The sequence below is a fragment of the Saccopteryx bilineata genome, chromosome 1 (assembly GCF_036850765.1).
Source record: "Saccopteryx bilineata isolate mSacBil1 chromosome 1, mSacBil1_pri_phased_curated, whole genome shotgun sequence".
Classification (NCBI taxonomy): domain Eukaryota; kingdom Metazoa; phylum Chordata; class Mammalia; order Chiroptera; family Emballonuridae; genus Saccopteryx; species Saccopteryx bilineata.
In genome coordinates, this window is record NC_089490.1 from 402,208,998 (window position 1) to 402,233,214 (window position 24,217).

Genomic DNA, 24,217 nt, shown 5'->3' on the forward strand with positions numbered 1-24,217 from the left:
CACCAGCTTGAGCGCGGGCTCATCTGGTTTGAACAAAGCTCACCAACTTGGACCCGCGCTGGCTCGAGCAAGGAGTTACTCGGTCTGCTGAAGGCCCGCGGTCAAGGCACATATGAGAAAGCAATCAATGAACAACTAAGGTGTGCAACGAAAAACTAATGATTGATGCTTCTCATCTCTCTCTGTTCCTGTCATTCTGTCCCTATCTATCCCTCTCTCTGATTCTCTCTCTGTCCCTGTAAAAAAAAAAGAACCCAGACTCTCATGCTCACCCTGAGAATAACAGACGTTTGTCCTCTTCTGAATACTCAGCAGCTGTGACACTCACTGGTCCTGGCACAACATGGGCTTCTTACTGTGTAAGCCGCAGCTCTGAGGACTTCTAAGGTCCCCCCCTGGACTCGGACCACGCTCAGTTCTTTAGAGAGAAAAGATCCTCATCACGGGGTGGCACCTGTCACCAGTCCTCTCTGGTGGGCGGGGTGAAAACTGGGTGAGATGCGACTCCACAGAGTTGCACCAGTCACCTCAACATCACCTCGAACCCTAACCTTCCTTTTCCAGGTTTCCATGAAAACATTCTGTAATTGCAGATTTGATGGTTTCTTACAGCATTTCTGGGAAATATTTTACAGCACATGTTAAAATGTGCGATGACAATGCAGTGATTTAAAATAAAGCTTATGTGATTATTGAATGAATACACTGAATTAAAAAATTTTTATGGTAGTCTCAAGAGTATCTTCAATTATCCTAAGGAACATTCTAAGACAATTTGACCCTTCTGAGCTCTGCAAAATCCAATGACTTGGTTAACATCAACAGGAGACGGCACTTCCACAGAGTCAGTCAGTAAATATAGGTAAGTGGAAAGAAGTCTTGGTAAAGAAGGCTCCTCTCAGGACCTTCTCAAAATTTATGTCTGATCCAGGGTAACCTGCTGCCCCAAGACTCCCAGGACACCTGAGGTGAAAGCACCTTCAGCAGAGACAGCCCGAGGGTTGAACTGGAAGCAGTTTGTTTCCAGGAAGAGAGCCGTGACTTCTCCAGCCTGTGTCTCTGTCCACTTCGGTTCAGCTGCTGAACGGACAAAGCTCTCAGGACCCAGCAAAGACATGGAAAGACTACAAGTGATCAAATAAGAAAGACAGCCTGTTCCCATCTCTGACCAAAATATCAATATATTCATATTTCCTTCATGCTAAAAGCGATTATCAAGGAAAAGGTTAACACTTCAAATGACTTCTCAGGTTGAGGCCCATAAATTGGTAAAATTACTAAATGTCTGTCATTTTCTACTGAGGAAACAGAAGAAGGAGCTCTGATTTGCTTTGGACAAAAACAAAACAACCTCCCAAACAAAGGGTGACATATGTAATACATAACATTCTGACATCTTCATTACTGTACCTCTTTAAACAGAGCACAAACTGTAGCTGGTGCTACTTAACAAAAGCATTACTACTTTCTTTATTAAAAGCATTTCTCGAAACCAAGAACTCAAAGAAGGAAATGAGAGCTGTAGAGAATGTGCTGACTTCAGAGGACTCATACTATACCGTGAATCGTGTCTGTCACCTGGAAACCAGAGTGCTCCAGGCACGATCGCATGGGCAGCCTGCAGCAGAGAACACATGCACATACAGCTAAAGTGGTACATTGCCCCCCACGCCCTCACGCCCCCCACACAAAGACATTCCTTCCCAGAGGTGGGCTGCAGTCACGTCACCGCTCCGGGGGCCAGAAATCTGTATTGGGTTCATGCTAAAAATCTCAAACATAATTTAAGACCAGCAAGACAAAGACACTTTGAATATGTCACAATTAGACACAGTCGTGTGTGGTTTATTTAGTTATCAAAAGAAGGCACCAAAGCAGGTATGGAAGTACTACGTACCATAATTTGGCGAATATCTCTGGCGAGTATTAACTAAAGAAATATTGGGTGAGACCAAATAGGAACACAATACTAGAAAAATGTTTGAATTCTGAGAGGTAAGATTTAACTACCTTAGAGACAGATATAATTACACCATACTCAAAATACAAGGGATTATTTTTAAAGCAGAGTAAATAAAACAACTTATACTCATGATGACATTAATCTAATGAGAAAACAACATGGAGGTCAGACTGTTCGGTTACCAGGGACATGTGCTTTCAGTCTCCCAGGCCAAAGCGGGCTCTTCACGAAGGGGCATCAGCCATACTGTCTGCACAGGAAGGGTGACCTTAGTTCCAGAGAGAAACGTCAATCTCTCAGCAGCCAATAACTCACTAGTAACTATACGGGCTGTTCCACATTTTATTATGGTTTAATTTTTAATTAAACTGGAGCTGTGAGAAAATGTTTTCTGCATTCAAAAAAGAATGTACTACAGTTGAACCATTTGAGTCACTAACACATATCTGCGTTGTGCCTTAATACCTCTAACTGTATTATGGTTAGTACTCAAACAAGCACTAATATTAGCCTTCTATTACTCAAAAACATATCAAGACCATTTTCCCGACAAGATTCGAGAGATCTTTGATGTGTATTATAGACATCTACGCCTGTGAGACCGTTCAAAAATGGTGAGGCCAAATCTCTCCATACATGCACAAAAGGGACTGGCCCAACACAGAGTCACTGTTCTGACGGAGGAAGAGACAGAGCAATTCTCTGAGACTTCTGCGAATGGGCACAGGTCACAGTGAAGGAACAATACATACTGACACTTGTGCCTTCCACAGTTCATGATAAATAAGCAAACTGGTTATTTGTAATCAGCCAAACTTGCTTCTCTGAAAAGGCTGCTACCGGACGCTGCGGAGCACATGCTCCTTCCCAGTATCAGAAAGGAAAAGAATCAAGTTACATTTATAGCTAATCTTACTGTGTCAAGCTTTCTTCTGGCAATGACATCTCTTACCACAATGGCAAAAGCTAAACTAGCACTTCTCAAAACTCCTATTAAATCAAAAACAAAAAAAAAAACAAGAAAAAATAACCTCCCATTAAACCATCCTACTTTAAGTTAACTTTATAGTTGAATTCAGTTTTCATCATCTACAAAGCAAATGAAAATAACCTCCTCTATTAAAATTAAAGTTAAAATTTAAGCTACTCTCGGGCCTGACCTGTGGTGGCACAATGGATAAAGCGTCAACCTGGAAACGCTGAGGTTGTCGGTTCAAAACCCTGGGCTTGCCTGGTCAAGGCACATATGGGAGTTGATGCTTCCTGCTCCTCCCCCTTTCTCTCTCTCTCTCACTCTCTCTCCCCTCTCTATAATAAATAAATAAATAAATCTTAAAAAAAAAGAATTTAAAAAAAAAATTTAAGCTACTCTCTGTGAAATAGACACTAAATTATATTAACGTGTATTGTTTGAAGAGCATACCAATATTTTTCTGTTTATTTTCTACAAATAATATTGGACAGATGTTTCTCAAAGCTGCACAATCAAAAGGACGTTACAGCCCTGGCTGGATGGCTCCACTGGTAGAACGTCAGCCCGATACACCAGGGCTGCAGATTCTTTTTTTTTTTTTTATAAGTTTTATTTTATTTTATTTTATTTTTAATTTATTCATTTTAGAGAGGAGAGAGAGAGAGAGAGAAAGGAGAGAGAGAGGGGGGAGGAGCTGGAAGCATCAACTCCCATATGTGCCTTGACCAGGCAAGCCCAGGGTTTCGAACCAGCGACCTCAGCATTTCCAGGTCGATGCTTTATCCACTGCGCCACCACAGGTCAGGCCAAAGATATTTATTTATTTTTTATTATTTTTTCATTTTTAGAGAGGAGAGACAGGAGAGAGAGACAGAGAAGGGGGGGGAGGAGCAGGAAGCATCAACTCCCATATGTGCCTTGACCAGGCAAGCCCAGGGTTTCGAACTGGCAACCTCAGCATTTCCAGATCGACACTTTATCCACTGTGCCACCACAGGTCAGGCAAGGGCTGCAGATTCGATCCTCAGGGCACAGACAAGAATCAGCCAAAATTGGCCCTGGCCGGTTGGCTCAGTGGTAGAGCATCGGCCTGGCGTGCCGAAGTCCCGGGTTTGATTCCCGGCCAGGGCACACAGGAGAAGCGCCCATCTGCTTCTCCACCCCTCCCCCTCTCCTTCCTCTCTGTCTTTCTCTCTCTTCCCCTCTCACAGCCGAGGCTCCATTGGAGCAAAGATGGCCCGGGCACTGGGGATGGCTCCTTGGCCTCTGCCCCAGGTGCTAGAGTGGCTCTGGTCGCAAAAGAGCGACGCCCCGAGAGGCAGAGCGTTGCCCCCTGGTGGGCATGCCGGGTGGATCCCGGTCAGGCGCATGCGGGAGTCTGCCAAAATCAGCCAATATCAATAAAATTTTTAAAAAAAGGATGCTGCAACTGCATTTATATAGCCGACTTAGAGCATACCAGTTACATCTGAATGAGTGCAGAACAAGCACAGAGATGCTTGTGTGCTTTCATCTAAGGCAGAGGAAAACGAAAGGAAAGAATTTTGAGCTGTCCTATATTTAACTCTTATATTCTGGAACGGGCTGTTTCCCTGGTCCAACACAAGATTTTTCATAAGCCATTGAAAATGAACACGAACCCTAAATAAGACCTCCAGGACACAATCAGGAAGTCTGCTTACGGCTCATCTTCTATGGAAATAAGGGACAGGCGTTTGTGGGACAGACCTTGTGGGCCTACCAACTGGAAGGTTTCGGGATGGCTTTCTGCTCCTCGGCCCTGAGTGAGCCGTACCAAAGAGCAACCACTTCACCGCCCTGCTTCAGGGAAAAGGAGGCAGGTATCTCTCAACACCAAGATGAGGAAAACAGAAAAGGTGAGACACGTCTCACTATTTTAAACCAAGTCACTTGAAAATAATTGTAAATGTAAATCAAAGAAATATTTCTACGTAATGTCAGATTCTCAGTGAGATTAAAAAAAAAATTTAAGGCTTAAAACACAAGCAGGAGTCTGTCTATCTCTCCCCGTTTCCAGCTTCAGAAAAATACCAAAAAAAAAAAGAAAGAAAAAAAAAAAGAAAAGAAAAGTCACTAGCTTGGACGCAAGGTCGTTGGCTCGAGCAAGGGGTCACTCGGTCTGATGGCCTGCGGTCAAGGCACATTTGAGAAAGCAATCAATGAACAACTAAAGTGCCGCAATGAAAAACTGATGATTGATGCTTCTCATCTCTTTCCATTCCTGTCTGTCTGTCTTTGCCTCTGACTCTCTCTCTGACTCACTCTCTCTCTCTGTAAAAAAAAAAAAGGGGGGGGGGGGAGAAGGGATATACTAAACTAAACTGGTCTACCACATGATTAAGCAAATATTCTGAGAAAACACGTATTATGTGCAGTTGTCAATTAACATTTCTTAAGGAAGGAGCTTATTTTAACTTGCCTCAAAAGGGTGCGACAACAGCATTCACACAGCCGATCTAGGGTGTGCCAGTTACAACTGTGTAAATGCAGACATGTACAGAGACAGGTGGGTGCTTTCATCTAAGGCAGAGGTAAACAATCCTAGTAATATAATATCTGAGTTGTACTATATTTACTCTGCCTTTAATTCACTAATGAAAGTAATGTGACTTATTATTTGGGCTCCACATTATTCGGCCACATGTTCTAATGCCAATCCTGACAAGCTACTATCAATTCTGGCAATTTTCTTGTTGTTATGGGAACAGAAGGTCATTGTAGATTATAAATATCTCTCCTTCTCTTACTGGCCAAAATCAAAAAGCTGACAGCCAGCAATATGATTGCACCCACATCCCGGCAAAAAAATAAATAAGCAGAAAAAATAAGTAGCAGAAAATTTTAAACTGGGTTGAAAATATTTGAAAAAGAGTTGAAATTAGTGAAATCCCTGCCACAGCTAGGCTGTGAAAGCTCAGCTCTGGACACACACAGCCCTGCTGCCAGCATGCCCCCGCCTGGCCCCTCAGTCTGGCCTCTCTTTTCCCTGTCTCACCGCAGTCACTCCGCAGGGCCCCTGAATTTTCTTCTCCTGCTGTTGTCAAAGGTAGTCACAACAACCAACAGTCTATAGGGATCATTAATGTCTGAAATTCTAACTGACAACAAGTTCCCCTGATAAATCCTGAAGAACTTAAGATCCAAAAATATTTAAATTGGAGGCTGTAGGTTTTACTAAGTTTAAACTTTAAAAATAAATAACTAAGCCCTGGCCGGTTGGCTCAGTGGTAGAGAGTTGACCTGGCGTGCAGGAGTCCCGGGTTCGATTCCTTACCAGGGTACACAGGAGAAGCGCCCATCTGCTTCTCCACCCCTCCCCCTCTCCTTCCTCTCTGTCTCTATCTTCCCCTCCTGCAGTCAAGGCTCCACTGGAGCAAAGCTGGCCTGGGCACTGAGGATGGCTCCGTGGCCTCTGCCTCAGGCACTAGAATGGCTCTGGTTGCAATAGAGCAACGCCCCAGATGGGCAGAGCATCGCCCCCTGGTGGGCATGCTGGGTGGATCCCGGTCGGGCGCATGTGGGAGTCTGTCTGACTGCCTCCCCGTTTCCAACTTCAGAAAAATACAAAAATAAATAAATAAATAAAAACCTGCCCTGTGGTGGCACAGTAAAGCGTCAACCTGGAACACTGAGGTCGCTGGTTTGAAACCCTGGGCTTGCCCGGTCAAAGCACACACTAAAGCAACTGCAACTATAAGTTGATGCTCCCCACTCCCCCCATTCCTGCCTTTGTCTCTCTCTCTCATCTCTCTCTAAAGTCAATAAATAATCTTTAAAAAAAGAAAGTATTTTTAAAAGTATACTTGAACTATCCGCCCTTGCCAGTTAACTCTGTGAAGAGTGTCGGACGTGCATCACAGTTGCCGTTCCGATCACTGGTCAGGGCACACACAGGAACAGCGAGCTGTTCCTGACTCTCTCTCTCTCTCTCTCTCTCTCTCTCTCCCCCTCTCCCCCCCATTCCCCTTCCTCCTCTCTCTCACTAAAATCAATAAACCTGGTGTGAATGAGTTAACATAAAAAAAAAAAAAAGTATACTTGAACTAAAGATTCAACCAAGTAATTATACTGAAAATATAGATTTCTACCTATGACACAAAGAAACAGTCCCCCCCCCCCCCCCGCCAACAAAAATGGGTTTCTTGTCTCTAAAGTCAATCGTGAGACTGTCAACACCTGCTTATTACTCTACTCGGTTCCCTTTGCACCTAGCATGCTCCAGGCATAGTTTCCAGCCATCATCAGGAGATGCAGTTTCAGAAATAGAAACTTTCTAATAAAAATATAATCAGGAAGCTAAATGTAGAGCATCCCCCTACAAATTAGAACTATATGTAAAATATACTCCATTCTATTAGTTTGGTAAGAGTTAATTCCATTTTAACTGGCTTCAATTATTCTGCTACTTATTTTCTGAGTTGCCCAATAGCCTTTTCTTCCCCTTAAAAATAGCCTTTTCTTCCCCTTAAAAACAGGGCCTGACCAGACGGTGGCGCAATGGATGGAGCGTCAGACTAGGATATGGAAGGACCCAGGTTCGAGACTCCAGGGTTGCCAGCTTGAGCACGGGCTCATGTGGCTTGAGCAAAAAAATAAGCTCACTAGCATGGACCCAAGGTCACTGGCTCGAGCGGGGGTTACTCAGTCTGCTGAAGGCCCGCGGTCATGGCACATATGAGAAAGCAATCAATGAACAACTACGGTGTCGCAAAAAAAACCTGATGATTGATGTTTCTCATCTCTCTCCATTCCTGTCTGTCTGTCCCCATCTATCCCTCTATCTGACTCTCTCTCTCTGTCCCTGTAAAAAAATTAAAAAAACAAAAAAAAACCCAAGAATAACCTGACCAGTGATGGCACAGTGGATAGGACATTGACCTGGGATGCTGAGGTCGCCAACTGGAGCACAGGCTCACCAGCTTGAGCGCTGGGTCACTAGCTAGAGTACGGATCATCAAAATGATCCTGTGGCTGCTGGTTGGAGCCCAAAGGTCATTGGCTTGAAGCCCAAGACCACTGGGTTGGTTAGCTGGAGCACACCCAGTCAAGGCACGTTTGAGAAGCAATCAATGAACTAGGGAGCCACAACTATAAGTTGATGCTTCTCATCTCTCTCCCTTCCTGTCTGTCTCTCTATTCCTATTGCACTTAAGAACTGTAAGGTAATAATTCTAGGCTGCTAAAACTTTTTAAAGGACAAAATATTAACTACTGCTAGTGAACCTTTATTAGGGGAAAGACACAGGCTATGCTGTAGCTGGCTCTTACAAAGTGACCTATCCAGTAGGACAGCACATTCTAGAGCTGTGCTATCCAATGCAGTAGCCACCAGCTACATGTGACTATTTCAATTTAAATGAACTGAAATTAAATAAAATTTAATACTTCATTCCTCAGCCCTCCAGGGCACCTGCCTCAGCCGCCACTGCACGGCGCTCCACACAGAGCACAGGACCTGACCCACGTGGGGCCTAGCACCTGGAGGAGCACGGTGCACAATTAAAATGCTCCTGTTAAGTTATAAATAGAAATAAAAGCCTCATAAATCAGATTTAAATAATAGTCTTATATTACATGCAATTTTGATAGCTGGTTATTTTTAAAGTATTTTAAAGTCTTGCTTAAACAAAAGCACACAAAACTAATGAGCAGAAATAGGACTTCCTATAAAATGCAAAAAAAAAAATCCTCAAAGAAAAAATGGCTAAAGACTAATCTTATTAAAAATGCCAAAAGAACATTAATTGGGAATTTCAAAATCCGTGCTTTGAAACTACGACTAAATAAAAAAACCAAACAATCTGGTAAACACGAAACACGTTCTGTTTGAGTACCGCCAGGGTCCGGGTCACCGAGTCAGCTGTACGCAGCTGCCGGCCACCAGCCTCAGCTTTCCTCAGCAGGCTAACTGTTCCCAACCCTTCCGGATCCTAACCACATCCGCAGCTTCAGGGTTAAGGAAAAATTATCCAATGAAAGGGTTCAGTCAAATTATGACAATTTTTAAGTGAACTAACATCTAGAGGGCCAATCTTAACTTTAATATTTCTTAACACAATTGAATTATCATAGACATGACCTACTTTTTAGATTGAGCTGAGACTAGCATTTTAAAAAATTAAATCAGAGGCCCTGGCTGGATGGTCCAATGGCTAGAGAGTCATCCTGGTGCACTGAGATCAGAGGTTCGATTCCCAGTCAGGGCACATACGAGAAGCAATCAATGAGTGCACAACTAAGTGGAATAAGTTGATGCTTCTCATCTCTCTCCCTTCCTGTCTGTCTCTCTCTCCCTCTCCTCCTTCCTCTATCAATGGAAAAATTAAAATATAAAATAAAAAATTATTTCAGAAAACTACTCTCCATTTCTTGAAGCTATAAATGGGCTCTTCCAGAGATTTAAATGAATATCAAAATTCTACCAAAGAAATAGCTCCACCAAACATCTGTATGTGTAGGCAGTAAAATGGTAAATTCACAGTACAAAAATAGTAAAAAAAAAAAAAAATCCACACATTTGAGATATCCCATCAGTTAAGACAATTCAACAAATAAGGTATGAAAATTAAACTTTATTTTTTTTTTTTAGATTTTATTTATTCATTTTTTAGAGAGGAGACAGAGAGAGTGAGAGAAGGGGGATTGGAGCAGAAAGCATCAACTCCCATATGTGCCTTTACCAGGCAAGCCCAGGGTTTCAAACCAGCAACCTCAGCGTTCCAGGTCGACGTTTTTACCAACTGCGTCACCACAGATCTAGACTTATTTAAGTAATAAAGTTAAGGTTATAAATCTAACAAATTCCAAGTTTTAAAAAAATCTTAAAGGGGCCTGACCAGGTGGTGGCACTGTGGATAAAGCATCAGACTGGGACGCGGAGGACCCAGGTTCGAGACGCCAAGGTCACCAGCTTGAGCGCAGGTTCATCGGGTAAGTTTGAACAAAGCTCACCAGCTTGGGCCCAAGGTCGCTGGCTTGAGCAAGGGGTTAATCCGTCTGCTGCAGTGCCCCATCAAGGCACATAAGAGAAAGTAATCAGTGAACAACTAAAGTGCTGCAACAAAAAAAATTTGGTGCTTTTCATCTCCCTTCCTGTTTGTCCCTATCTGTCCCTCTCTCTGTCTCTGTCAAAAAAAAAAAAAAAAAATCTCTCAAAGGGAATAGTTAATAAATTCAGCCTCCCTGAGATCAGAGTTTGCCCCTGGGACTATCCTGTAAAATCTTTGTGACTGTGCTTTAAAAACAATCTTTAAGTTTACAACCTAAGTCTGAGCTGAAAAATCTCAATTTGTGGAAAACCCAAGCATCATAAGTACTACCAGCATCATAAGATTTAACCAACATAATACTTTCTCTGGGTATAAAGCTGTGAATGTTTGTACTAGTTTCCTAACAAATAAGTAAAAGTAGGAATTAGAATATAAATAAAAAGCCAAGTTGTGCAGCCCAATTAAAATAAAAGCAATATAGTAAAAGAGCTTTCATAACACCACTAGAGCATTTAAACTCTCTTCCCAGGTAACTCAGGAAAGAGGATTGAAACTGGCAACAGGTCCCTCCCGTCCCCAAGCAGCCTGGGAACTCACCATCTTTAAAATCGCACCGTACAGCCGCAGGAGCACCTTTCGAGGCTCGTCACCAATGGTGGCCACAGTGTCAGGCAGGGAGCACTGGAACAGCATGTTACTAAGGCCACCTCTGTGAGAAATGAAAAGGATGGTAAGTATCTGGATTCTGAAGGTGAGCTAAGTTCCTCTTCTTGGAACTATGGATGGATGAGAAGTCAGGATCCCACGAGCACTGTACTATTAAACCCTCATTTACTCTCTCAGGGTACTTGCAACAGAAATGATTAACTGCACAGTTTCAGGTCAACCCCACCAGTCACATTATAAACAGGCAAATCCCCAATCTGTTCTTCTAGATTCGGGCAGGGGGAGTTTGTTTGCTTGTTTGTTTGTTTTTAATCACATGTGTGTCCCACACAGGTATAGGCTTCTAGAGATTGACAAAGACCAGAAGCACTCTCTCCAGCACAGGGAATGGAGGAATCCCTCAAGCAGTCCTTAATTCCACATCCTTCTATGATTCTAAACTTCTACTAAACCAGATTCCCATAATTACCAGACTAAAATTTTGTGGAACTACTTAAATTACTTCCCAGAACTTTCCACTTGAAATACAATTCCAGTATTTACCCTTTCCATGACTGTGTTAGTAAAAATTTCTCAACTGATTTTGCCTAACAAGTCTTTTAAAAAACTAACTGGTCCTTGGAGCATTCAAAGGAAATGGGAGACCTCCATACCCTAAACCAGGAGTCAGAAACCTATGGCTCGCGAGCCAGATGTGGCTCTTTTGATGGCCGCATCTGGCTCACAGACAAATCTTTAAAAATCATACACGGGTCGTTGTATGGCTCTCACGGAATTACATTTTAAAATACGTGGCATTCATGGCTCTCTCAGCCAAAAAGGTTCCCAACCCTGCCCTAAACCTTTCACTTTGACTACTGAAGACAAGACACAAGTTACAGGGTCATTCACACAGGAAGGAATAGCTTTGGGAACAAATCACCTGCCTGGGTTGGAAATGACTGAGTGCACAGGAAGGTTAGCTAACGTAAGGACTGGAGTTAAATAACAAATACAAAATACTGTGTACAGTCAGGAATTACAGAAACGAGGCACCTCCCCCCCAGTAACTTCAGAGTACCTAGATTCTATCTAGTCAATAATCTTGAGGAAATATTCCATAAGCAAAGCATTCCGTTGGAAGCTAGGGTAACACAAAACTGGAACAGGATCTAGTCCCTGCTCTCGGGAAATGTCCCGATGAAGAAAGCAGATATAAAACTGAAAGAATTCAAAATTACAGGACAGTGTCTGCGACCATATGCTTCAGCACATCCTGAGACTGTACTTGCAGGCCAGATGCATTGATATCGGATGGCAGAATATGCCCAACTTTTGGACAAAAAGTTACCAGCAAATTGAACCACAGCTTTCTAGAATGACATCCCATCACAGGAGCCACCAGCCTATTTCCTTGTTTCATCCACAAACAGCAAAGAAGTAGCTAAGCCAGGATTCAAAGCCTAGTTAAGCTATCCTTCAAAAGTGAGGCTAAAATTCAAAGCTAACCTAGCCCTGGCCAGGAAGCTCAACTGATTAGAGCGCCAAATACTCCAAAGTTGCAGGTTCAATCCCTGGTCACACATACAAGAATCAACCAACAAATGCATAGCTAAGTGGAACAACAAATCGATGTTCTCCTCATTCTCCTTTCCTCTCCCCCTCCATCTCTAAAAATCAATTAAAAAGTGAAGTAAAATAAAACTACTCCACATCACCATGTGCCCAATCATAGAAGGATTGTGAGGACACACTGACAAGCACTGCCAACAAATATCAAGCAGAAAAAACAGTTCAACTTGTATGGGGAGGAAAGATAAAGGAGAAATTTTTTTATCTGGAGGCTCTTCCTGTTGCTGTATCAACGTTAGCATAACAACTCAGACAGTTCTGCTCCTGGGACAGACATTCCCCTCCCTTTCCTTGGTAGAGCCCAGGTTTTATTCAGGCAGCAAAGTGCCTGGCCTCATGACTATACTTAGAAGCTGCCTTAAAGCGAGGTGGGCCATGTTTGTAGCCTTGTTTGTGTGACTTCTGGGAAATCAATTTAAGACACGCATCATGTCCCTCTCTTCCCCACCACGTGGTCTGAAACGATGTATATCAATGACTGAGCTGTTGTCTCTGAGCTCCAAATCCACATGTGTGTTTTCTGCTATGATGCCAGCCTGGGATTCCCCCCATTCCAGATCTTGACCAGCTGCTCCCCTCTGGGTGCAGCAGGGACGCACTGGAGAGGCTGGGAGGCCGGTGTGCTGCTTCCTGCTCCTGCTCGGGCTGCAGTAGTAACACCTCAGCCCCTTTGTTCGTGGCAGCTGTTCCACTGCCCTCTGCTTTCAGCAATCCCAGACCCAAGCTCAGGGCACCCTTTCAGAGGACCCAGCGCAGAGGTTTGGGCTCCATCCCCACAGGGACGCTCCTCAAGCTGAGAAGCACTAACTCATTCCATCCTCCCAACAATCCTTACAGGTGAAAGCTGGTATTGCCTCTATTTTAAAGAAAAGGAAATGGAGGCACAGTAAGGAAGAAATAGCTAAGCCAGGATAAAATGCAGGTGTATGACTGCAGGGTCCTTGCTCCTATCTCAGATGCCATAAGACACAAGAGACAAAGTAGGAAGCACTGCGTACCACGCCGTGGGCACCAAGAGCATTACATAAATACTAGTCTGTACAAACTTGCATGGAACAACTGTCTTCATTTCCTATGGGTGCTGCGATAAATGACCACAAACTCATGGCTTAAAACAACAAACTAACCCACAGCTGTGGCATTCCAACACCTGCAAGTGGGTCTCATGGGCTCAAATCCAGGTGTCAGCAGAGCTGCACATCTAAAGTGTACACCACATTCCAGAAAACACATGCAAAACAAGGAAGAACAGATTCTGACTGAGCTACTGAATGTCAATGGGCAGGGGTTGTGCAGGGAAATGAGGAGTTAGTGTTTAATGGGCACACAGGTTCAGTTTGGAAACATTCTTGAGCTAGATGGTGGTGATGGTGGCACAACCATGTGGACATACTTAATGCCACTGAACTTACACCTACACATGATTCAAACAGTAACTTTAATTGTGTGTATATTTTACTAGTTTTTTTTAAAATTTTTTTATTTATTAATTTTAGGGGGGGAGTTGGAGCAGAAAACATCAGTTCCCATATGTGCCTTGACCAGGCAAGCCCAGAGTTTTGAACCAGCGACCTCAGAGTTCCAGGTCAACGCTTTACCCATTGCGCCACCACAGGTCAGGCCATGATTTTTGAAAAATGAATCACTGCTACATGCTAAAGCATAGATGATCCTTAAAAACATTATGCTGTCTGACCAGGCAGTGGTGCAGTGGATAGAGCGTCGGACTGGGATGCTGAGGGCCCAGGTTCGAGACCCCGAGGTCACCAGCTTGAGCACGAGCTCATCTGGTTTGAGCAAAGCTCACCAGCTTAGGCCCTGGCCGGTTGGCTCAGTGGCAGAACGTCGGCCTGGCGTGTAGAACTCCCAGGTTCGATTCCCGGCCAAGGCACAAAGGAGAAGCGCCCATCTGCTTCTCCACCCCTCCCCCTCTCCTTCCTCTCTGTCTCTCTTCCCCTCCCGCAGCGAGGCTCCAAATACAAAAAGCTCACCAGCTTGGACCCAAGGTGACTGGCTCGAGCAAGGGGTTACGTCTGCTGAAGGCCCCCCAGTCAAGGCACATATGAGAAAGCAATCAATGAACAACGAAGGTGTCACAATGCGCAACGAAAAACTAATGATCGATGCTTCTCATCTCTCTGTTCCTGTCTGTCTGTCCCTATCTATCCCTCTCTCTGTCTCTGAAAAAAAACAAACAAAAAAAACATTATGCTATGTCAAAGAAGCCAATGTGTGTTTTTCTCTCTCTCTCTCTCTCTCTGACTCTCTCTCTCTCTCTCTCACTCACACACACACACACACACACACACACACACACGGATTCCATTCCTAAGAAATGTCCAGAACAGCCTAGCGTGCGGAGGACCCGGGTTTGATTCCCGGCCAGGGCACACAGGAGAAGCGCCCATTTGCTTCTCCACCCCTCCGCCGCGCTTTCCTCTCTGTCTCTCTCTTCCCCTCCCGCAGCCGAGGCTCCATTGGAGCAAAGATGGCCAGGGCGCTGGGGATGGCTCTGTGGCCTCTGCCTCAGGCGCTAGAGTGGCTCTGGTCGCAATATGGCGACGCCCAGGATGGGCAGAGCACCGCCCCTGGTGGGCGTGCCGGGTGGATCCCGGTCGGGCGCATGCGGGAGTCTGTCTGACTGTCTCTCCCTGTTTCCAGCTTCAGAAAAATGAAAAAAAAAAAAAAAAAAAAAAAAAAAAAAAAAAAAGAAATGTCCAGAACAAGGAAGTCACCAAAGATAGGACTTAGATTAGTGAGTGCCAAGGGCCAGGAAGGAAGGTAGGAGGCTAAGGGAGACAGGGTTTCTCTCTGAGATGATAAAAATGTTCTAAGACTGATTGTGGTGATGGCTGCAAATATCTGTGGGTATATGGGTACACTAAAAAACCTCAGAATTGTACACTTTAAATAGGTGAATTGTAGTATGTGAGGTATGTATCTCAATAAAGCTATTTTTTAAAAAATAGAAAATTGGTTTTCTTATGTAATGATTTTTTCTTAATCATTAAAAAACCTGAATGTGCTTTCATGGAAACAATGTATCCCAGATATAAATAAAAGTGATATTTAAGATATTATTTCAGTAGCTTACAGAAAAAACAATCATGAGTATCTGGGAGCCTCTACAAAAGCAAAGATCTATGCTCCCCAAGGGCAGGTTAGTTGCTACCTCTACCCCAGTTAGGGACACACAGAAGAACAAGGGAACCCAAGGTTCTGGGTCCCCAACCCCCAAAGCAAATCACAAAGCAGATGGAAGGGAGGCGACGGAAGATACAAATAGCTTTAACATTTCTTTTCAACTTGCGGCAGCAGCTCATGTGCGCAGCTTATCGGAACTGCCCTGCCATGTCTAGTCCCAGCCAACGACAGGTTCCGGCTCCAAGCAACAGGGCAGGCAGTTAAAAGCCTTAATTCTCCTTCCTGTCACATCCTTTTGAAAGCTCAGTCAACAGTGAGAGCAAACAGATGAACTACTGTTCTAAGTTGTGTAACTCCACTCAAAGTTTGTCCCCGTACTCCCAAAAAAGGAAGGAAGGAAGGAAGGCCAAGCTTGGCCAGAAATAGGCCCACAAACTGGAAATCCTTCATCTCTGGTGTTATCTGGAGCCTCTATTGCTCAATAGGCTTTTATGGAGAAAGTTAACCATTGATTATGATTTAGTGACAATCAAAATAAAATGTCACCGTCATGGATGACCCAAACTGTGAAAAAAAGATCTAGAAATAAACCAGTTAACAATGCGCCAAATAATATGAACAGGAACAAGGAATATGTTGGGAAGATGTTCCACAGAAATGGCAGCAAAAGTCCAACAGCCCATTTACGGCACAATCTGTCAAGAACACATGCCCAAGTTAAAATCCCAGGAACTCTCAAGGATTTCAAAAAAGTTTGAAACTACAAACTTTATCATCTGGCAGAATACTTAACAGATACCAACTGAGAGACCCAGCCAGACTGTGTACTTTTTATGTCTGGGCCTCCTCCTCCGCTCTGAATTTCCTAAGCTAGCCCTTTAAAAAGCCAAAATAGCCTGACCAGGAGGTAGCGCAGTGTAGAGTGTCAGACTGGGACACACAGGACCCCAAGGTCGCCAGCTCGAGTGCGGGCTCATCTGGTTTGAGCAAGGCTCACCAGCTTGAGCCCAAGGTCGCTGGCTTGAGCAAGGGGTCACTCGATCTGCTGCCCCCCCCCCCCCCGGTCAAGGCACATATGAGAAATCAATCAATGAACAACTAAGGAACCATAACGAAGAATTGATGTTTCTCATCTCTCTCCCTTCCTGTCTGTATGTCCCTATCTGTCCCTCTCTCTGACTCTCTCGGTCTCTGCTACCAAAAAAAAAAAAAGTTGCCCTGGCCGGTTGGCTCAGCGGTAGAGCGTCGGCCTAGCGTGCGGAGGACCCGGGTTCGATTCCCGGCCAGGGCACACAGGAGAAGCGCCCATTTGCTTCTCCACCCCTCCGTCGCGCTTTCCTCTCTGTCTCTCTCTTCCCCTCCCGCAGCCAAGGCTCCATTGGAGCAAAGATGGCCCGGGCGCTGGGGATGGCTCTGTGGCCTCTGCCCCAGGCGCTAGAGTGGCTCTGGTCGCAACATGGCGACGCCCAGGATGGGCAGAGCATCGCCCCCTGGTGGGCAGAGCATCGCCCCTGGTGGGCGTGCCGGGTGGATCCCGGTCGGGCGCATGCGGGAGTCTGTCTGACTGTCTCTCCCCGTTTCCAGCTTTAGAAAAATGAGGGGAAAAAAAAAAAAAAAGTTAAGATGGGAAATTATCTGATCTGTATCTAACCAACTGTATTTTGCTGAAAAAATGAAAAAGACACTAAAACCACTGCAGACTGTCCACAAGTAACAGAATCCAGTCCAGCACACACAGGACTAACTCTCCCTAAAGTTTAGGGCATGGACCCAGGAGTTTCAAGAGCATCGTCTGACAGTCAAAATCAGGGGTCCCCAAACTGCGGCCCCTTGAGGCCATTTATCCAGCCCCCACCGCACTTCCGGAAGGGGCACCTCTTTCATTGGTGGTCAGTGAGAGGAGCATAGTTCCCATTGAAATACTGGTCAGTTTGTGGATTTAAGTTTATTTGTTCTTTTTTTTTTTTTAATTTACTTGTTCTTTATTTTAAATATTGTATTTGTTCTCGTTTTGGTTTTTTACTTTAAAATATGTGCAGTGTGCATAGGGATTTGTTCATAGTTATTTTTATAGTCTGGCCCTCCAACGGTCTGAGGGAGAGTGAACTGGCCCCCTGTGTAAAAAGTTTGGGGATCCCTGGTCAAAATGACTAAAGAAACAAAATTCACAATATAAACAGTATCTCAGCAGAAAAACAATCCTCAGGTCCAAAGGACTGGATACATAGAAAATGGGAGGCAGCATAATACCAGAATAGCTATTCAATTTAGAGAACAAATGAAATATTTTAAGGATTTTGGGGCCTGGCCTGTGGTGGCGCAGTAGATAAAGTGTAGACCTGGAACACTGTGGTCACCAGTTCAAAACCCTGGGCTTGCCTGGTCAAGGCACATACAGAAAGCAACTGCTAGGAGTTGATGCTTCCAGCTTTTTCCACCTCTGTTTCTGTCTCTCTCTAAAAATCAGTATATAAATTTTTTTAAAGGGATTTTTTTTTAATTTTTGAAAAATTTATTCTGATCATCTAAAACTCAACTTGAAATAACTGTAACTAAAGTAAAATAAAAACGATTTCAGTAAAATGATAGCATCAACATGTGGTAGTCAGGAACAAGTGCCTTCACCCCCAGCCTGGAGGCTGGGTTAAAAGGCTAACCTCTGCTGGCTCTGCAGACAGGAGCATGGCCTTGGGCAAGGTGCTCAGTGCCTCGATGCCTGTTTATCACCATAACACAGTATGTAATAGGGGTTTATGTGAGGATGACACGAGATAATGCCAGCTGCTCATTACTAGCACCAATCACAAAGCAAAGGTCAATCTTTACAAGTATGCCAGATGGATGAAAGAGTAAAGCTCAGTCTTCAGTCCTCTACTACTCAGTTGTTTAATATCAGTGCTGTTGACATTTGTGGCCCAATAACCCTTTGTTAGGGAAGAGGAGGGGCTGTCCTGTGCATTGGAGGGTGGTTAGCAGTACCCCTGCTCTCTGCCCACTACATAGCATTAGTACCCCCACCACCAAGTTACGACAATCAAATATGTGTCCAGACATTACCAAACATCTCTCAGAAAGTGTTCCTAAAATACCTATTTCAAGCCACCATCCTGAGCTCCTTGCACACAGGATGCTTCTGCCTACTCTTCCCACGTGAAAGGTCCTGCACCTTTCAGAGTTCAGGGATGCTCCCACTTTCTCTTCAAACTGCTCTACGCCCCTTCTAGCCCACAGGGACCTCCCAGGCCTTACATTTTTTTTCCTTGAGAAAAAGACAGAGGGAGACACAGACACAGGAAGGGAACACAGAAAAGGAGAAAGGTGAGAGAAGCATCAACTCGTAATTGCGACACTAAGTTGTTCATTGACTGCTTCCCATATGTGCCTTGACTGTTGGGGGGGGTGTTCAAGTCAAGCCAGTGACTCCTTGCTCAAGCCAGCATCCTTGGCTTCCAGCCAGCAACCTTGGTATCATGTTGATGATCCAGGGCTCACGCTGCAGACCTCGGGGTTGCAAGCCTGGGTCCTCAGCATCCCACTCAACATTCTATCCACTGTACCACCATAGGGCAGCCTCCCAGTCTTAGCTTTACTGTTTCATCTTCAGCCCCTGGGCTACTATGATCCTCAACGAAAGGAGTGCTAGGCACAGGGAAACATGTAAATGTTATGAAAGGCACAGAGTTTACAATCTTGTTGTAGATGCAAAATAGGCTCAAGGAAACCTACAAATATGGGCCATCCTTGGGCAACAGATTCCCTGTGGAGGGTAGTGAGGCTGTGAAGGAACCAGGAAGGAGAACAGGGGCATCAGTGTGCCACCTGGGCAAAACCAAGAGACTAGACCAAAAAAAAGAAAAGTCCCTAGAACTAATAAGCAATTATAACAAGGTCAGCCCTGACTGGGTAGCCCAGTTGATTCAGAGTATCATCCAGATACAACAAGGTTGTGGGTCTGATCCCATCAGGGCACATACAACAATCAACCAATGAGTGCATAAATAAATAGAACAAATCAATGCTTCTATCTCCCTCATGTCTCTAAAATTAATATACAAAATGAGCCTGACCTGTGGTGGCGCAGTGGATCAACCATCGACCTGGAACACTGAGGTTGCCAGTTCAAAACCCTGGGCTTGCCTGGTCAAGGCACATATGGGAGTTGATGCTTCCAGCTCCTCCCCCCTTCTCTTTCTTTTTTTTTTTTTTTTTTTTTTGTATTTTTCCGAAGCTGGAAACGGGGAGAGACAGTCAGACAGACTCCCACATGCGCCCGACCGGGATCCACCCGGCACACCCACCAGGGACGATGCTCTGCCCACCAGGGGGCGATGCTCTGCCTTCCAGCGCCTGGGCAGAGGCCAAGGAGCCATCCCCAGCACCCGGGCCATCTTTGCTCCAATGGAGCCTTGGCTGCGGGAGGGGAAGAGAGAGACAGAGAGGAAGGGGGGGGGAGGGTGGAGAAGCAAATGGGCGCTTCTCCTAAGTGCCCTGGCCGGAAATCAAACCCGGGTCTCCCGCACGCCAGGCCGATGCTCTACTGCTGAGCCAACCGGCCAGGGCCTCCCCCCTTCTCTTTCTATCTATCTCTTTCTCTCTCTCTCTCTCTCTCTCTCTCTCTTCTCTAAAATGAATAAAAATAATTTAAAAAAATAAAAATAAAATTAATATACAAAATGAAAGATAATTTTTTTTCATTGAGAGGAGGGGAGATAATGAGATAGACTACCTCATGGACCCAGACAGGGATCTGGGGCCCATGCTAAAGTAAACCAAGCTGCCTGACCTGTGGTGGCACAGTGGATAAAGCGTTGACCTGGAAATGCTGAGGTCGCTGGTTCGAAACCTTGGGCTTGCCTGGTCAAGGCACATATGGGAGTTGATGCTTCCAGCTCCTCCCCCCTTCTCTCTCCTCTCTGTCTCTCCTCTCTGTCTCTCCGTCTCTCCCTCTCCTCTCTAAAAAAAATAAAAAATAAAAAAATAAAATAAACCAAGCTATTTTTAGCGCCTGAGGCTGACTCACTAGAACCAACCAAGCTATCCTCAGGGCCTGGGCCAATGGTCAAATCAATCAAGTCACTGGCTGCAGGAGGGAAAGAGGGAGAGAAAGGGGAGAGGGAGAGAAACAGATGGTGGCTTCTTTTGTGTGCCCTAACTGGGAATCAAACCCGGGACATCCATATACACTGAGCCAATGCTCTATCCACTGAATCAACCAGTCAGGGCTGAAAAAAGTTTTAAAAGGTATTAAACCTTGTATCGCATAACCTTGCAATAATTTTTTGTAATTTATTTATTTAGACAGAAACAGAGATACAGAAACAGAAACATCTGTTTCTGCATATGCCCTGACTGGGGATTGAACAAGCAACTTCTGCATATCAGGATGATGCTTTAACCAACCGAGCTAGCTAGCCAAGGCTATAATTATTTTTTAATTTATTGACTGATTTTAAAGAAAAGAGAAAGGGAGAGAGTGACACATCAACTGGTTTTTCCACTTTTTTTTTCTTTTTCCAAAGTCAGAAGCAGGGAGGCAGTCAGACTCCCACATGCGCTTGACCAGAATCCACTCAGCATGGCCACCAGAGGGCAATGCTCTGCCCATCTGGGGTGTTGCTCCGCTGCCACGGAAACCATTCTAGTACCTGAGGCAGAGGCCATGGAGCTGTCCTCAGCATCAGGGCCAACTTTGCTCCAATGGAGTCTTGGCTGTGGAAGGGGAAGAGAGAGACAGAGAGGAAGGGTGGAGAAGCAGATGGGTGCTTCTCCTGTGTGCCCTGACTGAGGATCAAACCTGGGACTTCCCCATGCTGGGCCAACGCTCTACCTCCGAGCCAACCAACCAAGGCTGGTTTTTCCACTTATTTATGAATTCATTGGTGATTGTTGCATGTACCCTGATGGGGGATTGAACCTGCAACCTTGAAGTATCAGGATGAGGCGAGTTATCTGGCCAGGGTAGGTGTAATATATTAAAATCAATCACTTTCCCACAGAGGAGCAACAAACAAGTAGAAATGGAAATGACAAAGACAATTTAGGGATTCTCTAATCTCCTACGGTTTTCTCTCTGCTTCCTACCAACAACTGCCTTTGGACCCACTGCTCACTAGCATAACTCTAAGAGGCCAGGAGCCCCAAAAGGAAGTGAAGCTCGGTTCATTCTGCTGCACTTGCAGCTCTGGGGAGAGACCGAGCACAGAGCAGAAATCAAATGACTGAAATTGAGTTGGGGGATTATCAGTGGCAGCCAGCCAGTTGCTAGATACTGCCCTCAACCTGGTCAGCCATTTAAAAGAAAACTGGCAGCCTGACCAGGTGGTGGCGCAACTGATAGACTGTCGGACTGGGAAATGGAAGATCCCAGGTTTAAAACGCCGAGGTCGCTGGCTTGAGCAAGGGGTCTTCCGCTCTGCAATAGATCCCACACCTACCCCACCCCACCCCACCCCTGGTCAAGGCACATATGAGAAAACAATCAATGAACAACTAAGGTGCCACAATGAGGAATTGATGCTTCTCATCTCCCTTCCTGTCTGACACTTTCCGTTGAAAGAAATGAATGAAAAGAAAGACCCTGAACAGGTAGTGGCACAGTGGATAGAGCATTGGACTGGGATGTGGAGAACCCAGGTTCAAAACCCCAAGGTCGCCAGCTTAAGCGCAAGCTCACCTGGTTTGAGCAAGACTCACCACCTTAAGTCCAAGGTCGCTGGCTTGAGCAAGGGGTCACTCGCTCTGCTGAAGCCCCCCCCCATCAAGGCACATATGAGAAAGCAATCAATGAACAACTAAGATGCCACTAGAAACAACTGATGCTTATCTCCCTTCCTGTCTGTCCCTCTCCCTGTCTCTGTCACTCACACACACACACACACACACACACACAGAAAAAGACAACCCTTTTAAAGGTCTGAATATAAGAGTGCAGGCTAAACGTTAAATGGTTATTTCCAGGGGAACAGAGTGGAGACAAAAATCAAGGGGGCCTTTATTGTTTTCTGGCTAAGTGTGGATAAGTACACACACACATAAAATTTATGGTTGAAAATTTTTAACCTTAAAATAAAGGGAAACAGAGACCTGTGGTGGCGCAGTGAATAAAGTATGGACCTGGAACACTGAGGTCACGGGTTCGAAACGCCGGGCTTGCCGCCCCGTAAGGCACAAACGGGAGTCGATGCTTCCTCCTCCTCCCCCACTTTCCCCCCTCCACCCTTCTCCCTTCTCTAAAATAAATAAATAAGTTAAAAAAAAAAAAAACCAATTTTTTTTAAAGGGAAACACATTCTTTCTAGTCCTTTACCCCTAGTTATTTCTGGCACCACGCCTCCTAACTTTGGCTGGTAACCCACCTAACAGGTCTGGACAGGGCTGGTGGGGAATGCGGGAACGTTACCCCTTCGCCACCAACAAACGACTCTTTCAAAAAAGGAAGGAAAAAAAAAATCAAACCGTAGACTCGAGAACTAGAAATAAAAGTTACCAAGTGATTTTCTTCTTTTTTTTTTTTCAAAGCCAACCATAACATCCTTCTTTCATTTATGGTCCTACACCGCAAAGGGACTTTCTAGACGTATTTTAAGCTTCTGGACAAAATGTACTCAGTGAGCGGACGGTATTGTTCCCTCTTAAAAGAGATCTGCTTTCCCACGAAACCAAAAAAAAAAAAAAAAAAATCTTTTTTTTTCCCTCAAAAGCCTGCCATTTGGGAGGTCTCGGGCAGCCGCGGGGCCTGTTTCGCGAGACTTGGCTTGGATTTCCCCAGCGTTCGGGAAAAAGTGGCCGTGACGGCCCCGCGCCCCCGCCCGCCCGCCGGCGTCACCTGACCTGCTAGCGGCCGGCCACGTCCCCCCCCCCGCCCGGCCCGCCACCGACCTGATGACACTGATGTGAAACTGGTCCTCGCGAAGGCTCCGCCAGGCGCCGGGCAGGAACTCCTTGCACCACAGATAGGCCCTGCGCCGCGTCCGGGGCTCGGGCTGCTCGTCGGCCGGCGGCGGCGGCGGCGGCGACGCCGGGGGCAGTGGCAGCGGGGGCGGCGGCGGAGGGGGCAGCGCGAGCGGCGGCTGCCGGCCGCCCAGCTGCTTGGGGTCGAGGTCGCTGGCGGAGTCGCGCTGCTGCCCCACGCCGGGCGCCGGGGTCGCGCTGCCGCCTCCGCCGCCGCAGCTCAGCAGCAGCCCGAGCGGCGAGGGCTCCGCCTCGCCCCCGTTGCAGAACTTCGTCTTCATGTCGGGCAGGCGGCCGAGCAGGCGCGAGCGGCCGAAGCGCGAGACGGCGAAGCTCAGGGTCCGGCCGGGCGACCCCTCAGGGAGGCCAGGTGGGGAGGATGCTCTCCGGCTTGCGGATTGGCCGGCCGGGGCTGGCGGCGGCGGCGGGGAGCGCACCGAGCGGACACCGGTAGGCGGCGGCGGCGGCGGCGGCGGCGCGCGGACTGCAGGCTGCGCGTGGTGGCGGAGACGCTCTGCTGGCTGTGCTCGCCGCGGCGCTCGCTCCTATACCGCCGCCGCCGCACGAGGAGCGCCTCCCGCGTCACTGCCCGCCCTCGAGCTCGCCGCTGATTGGTCGCCGCAGGCTAGCCCGGCGCGTCACAACCGCCAACGCCCTTTCCATTCCACTTCTCCATTGGCTGCGGCCCCGGCCCCGCCCCGGGCGCTGCGGTCGCGGGGGCGTGGCCGGCGTGGGGGCGGGGCGTCGAACCGGCCGCGGGGGTCGTGCTGATGGAGAGAAGCGAGGGAGGGTGGGCACACTTGGGCGTCCCTGGAGGGGGCGGGGGTAAGCGTAAGGGCGGCTTCTGAGCCTGGGGGGCGGGCTTCGGGCGTGGCTTTGGGCGTCGAAACTTTCCTGGGA

At 46.3% G+C, this 24,217-nt stretch overlaps 1 protein-coding gene across 3 annotated transcripts in view; it reads right to left on the bottom strand.

Moving 5' to 3' along the window:
* Window positions 1-23,867, bottom strand: part of CHKA (choline kinase alpha) — a 56,787-nt gene extending 32,920 nt beyond the window's left edge. Inside the window, exons 1-2 of one of the 3 annotated variants that reach the window (XM_066252242.1) lie at window positions 23,246-23,867; window positions 10,544-10,655 (exon numbers count right to left, since the gene is read on the bottom strand). In XM_066252242.1, the coding sequence (XP_066108339.1) occupies window positions 10,544-10,655; window positions 23,246-23,598 (465 nt within the window). In that variant the 5' untranslated portion in view covers window positions 23,599-23,867. The remainder of the gene's footprint in view (window positions 1-10,543; window positions 10,656-23,245) is intronic. The other 2 variants (XM_066252245.1, XM_066252243.1) reach the window with 2 other exon arrangements.
* Window positions 23,868-24,217: the final 350 nt, after the last annotated feature.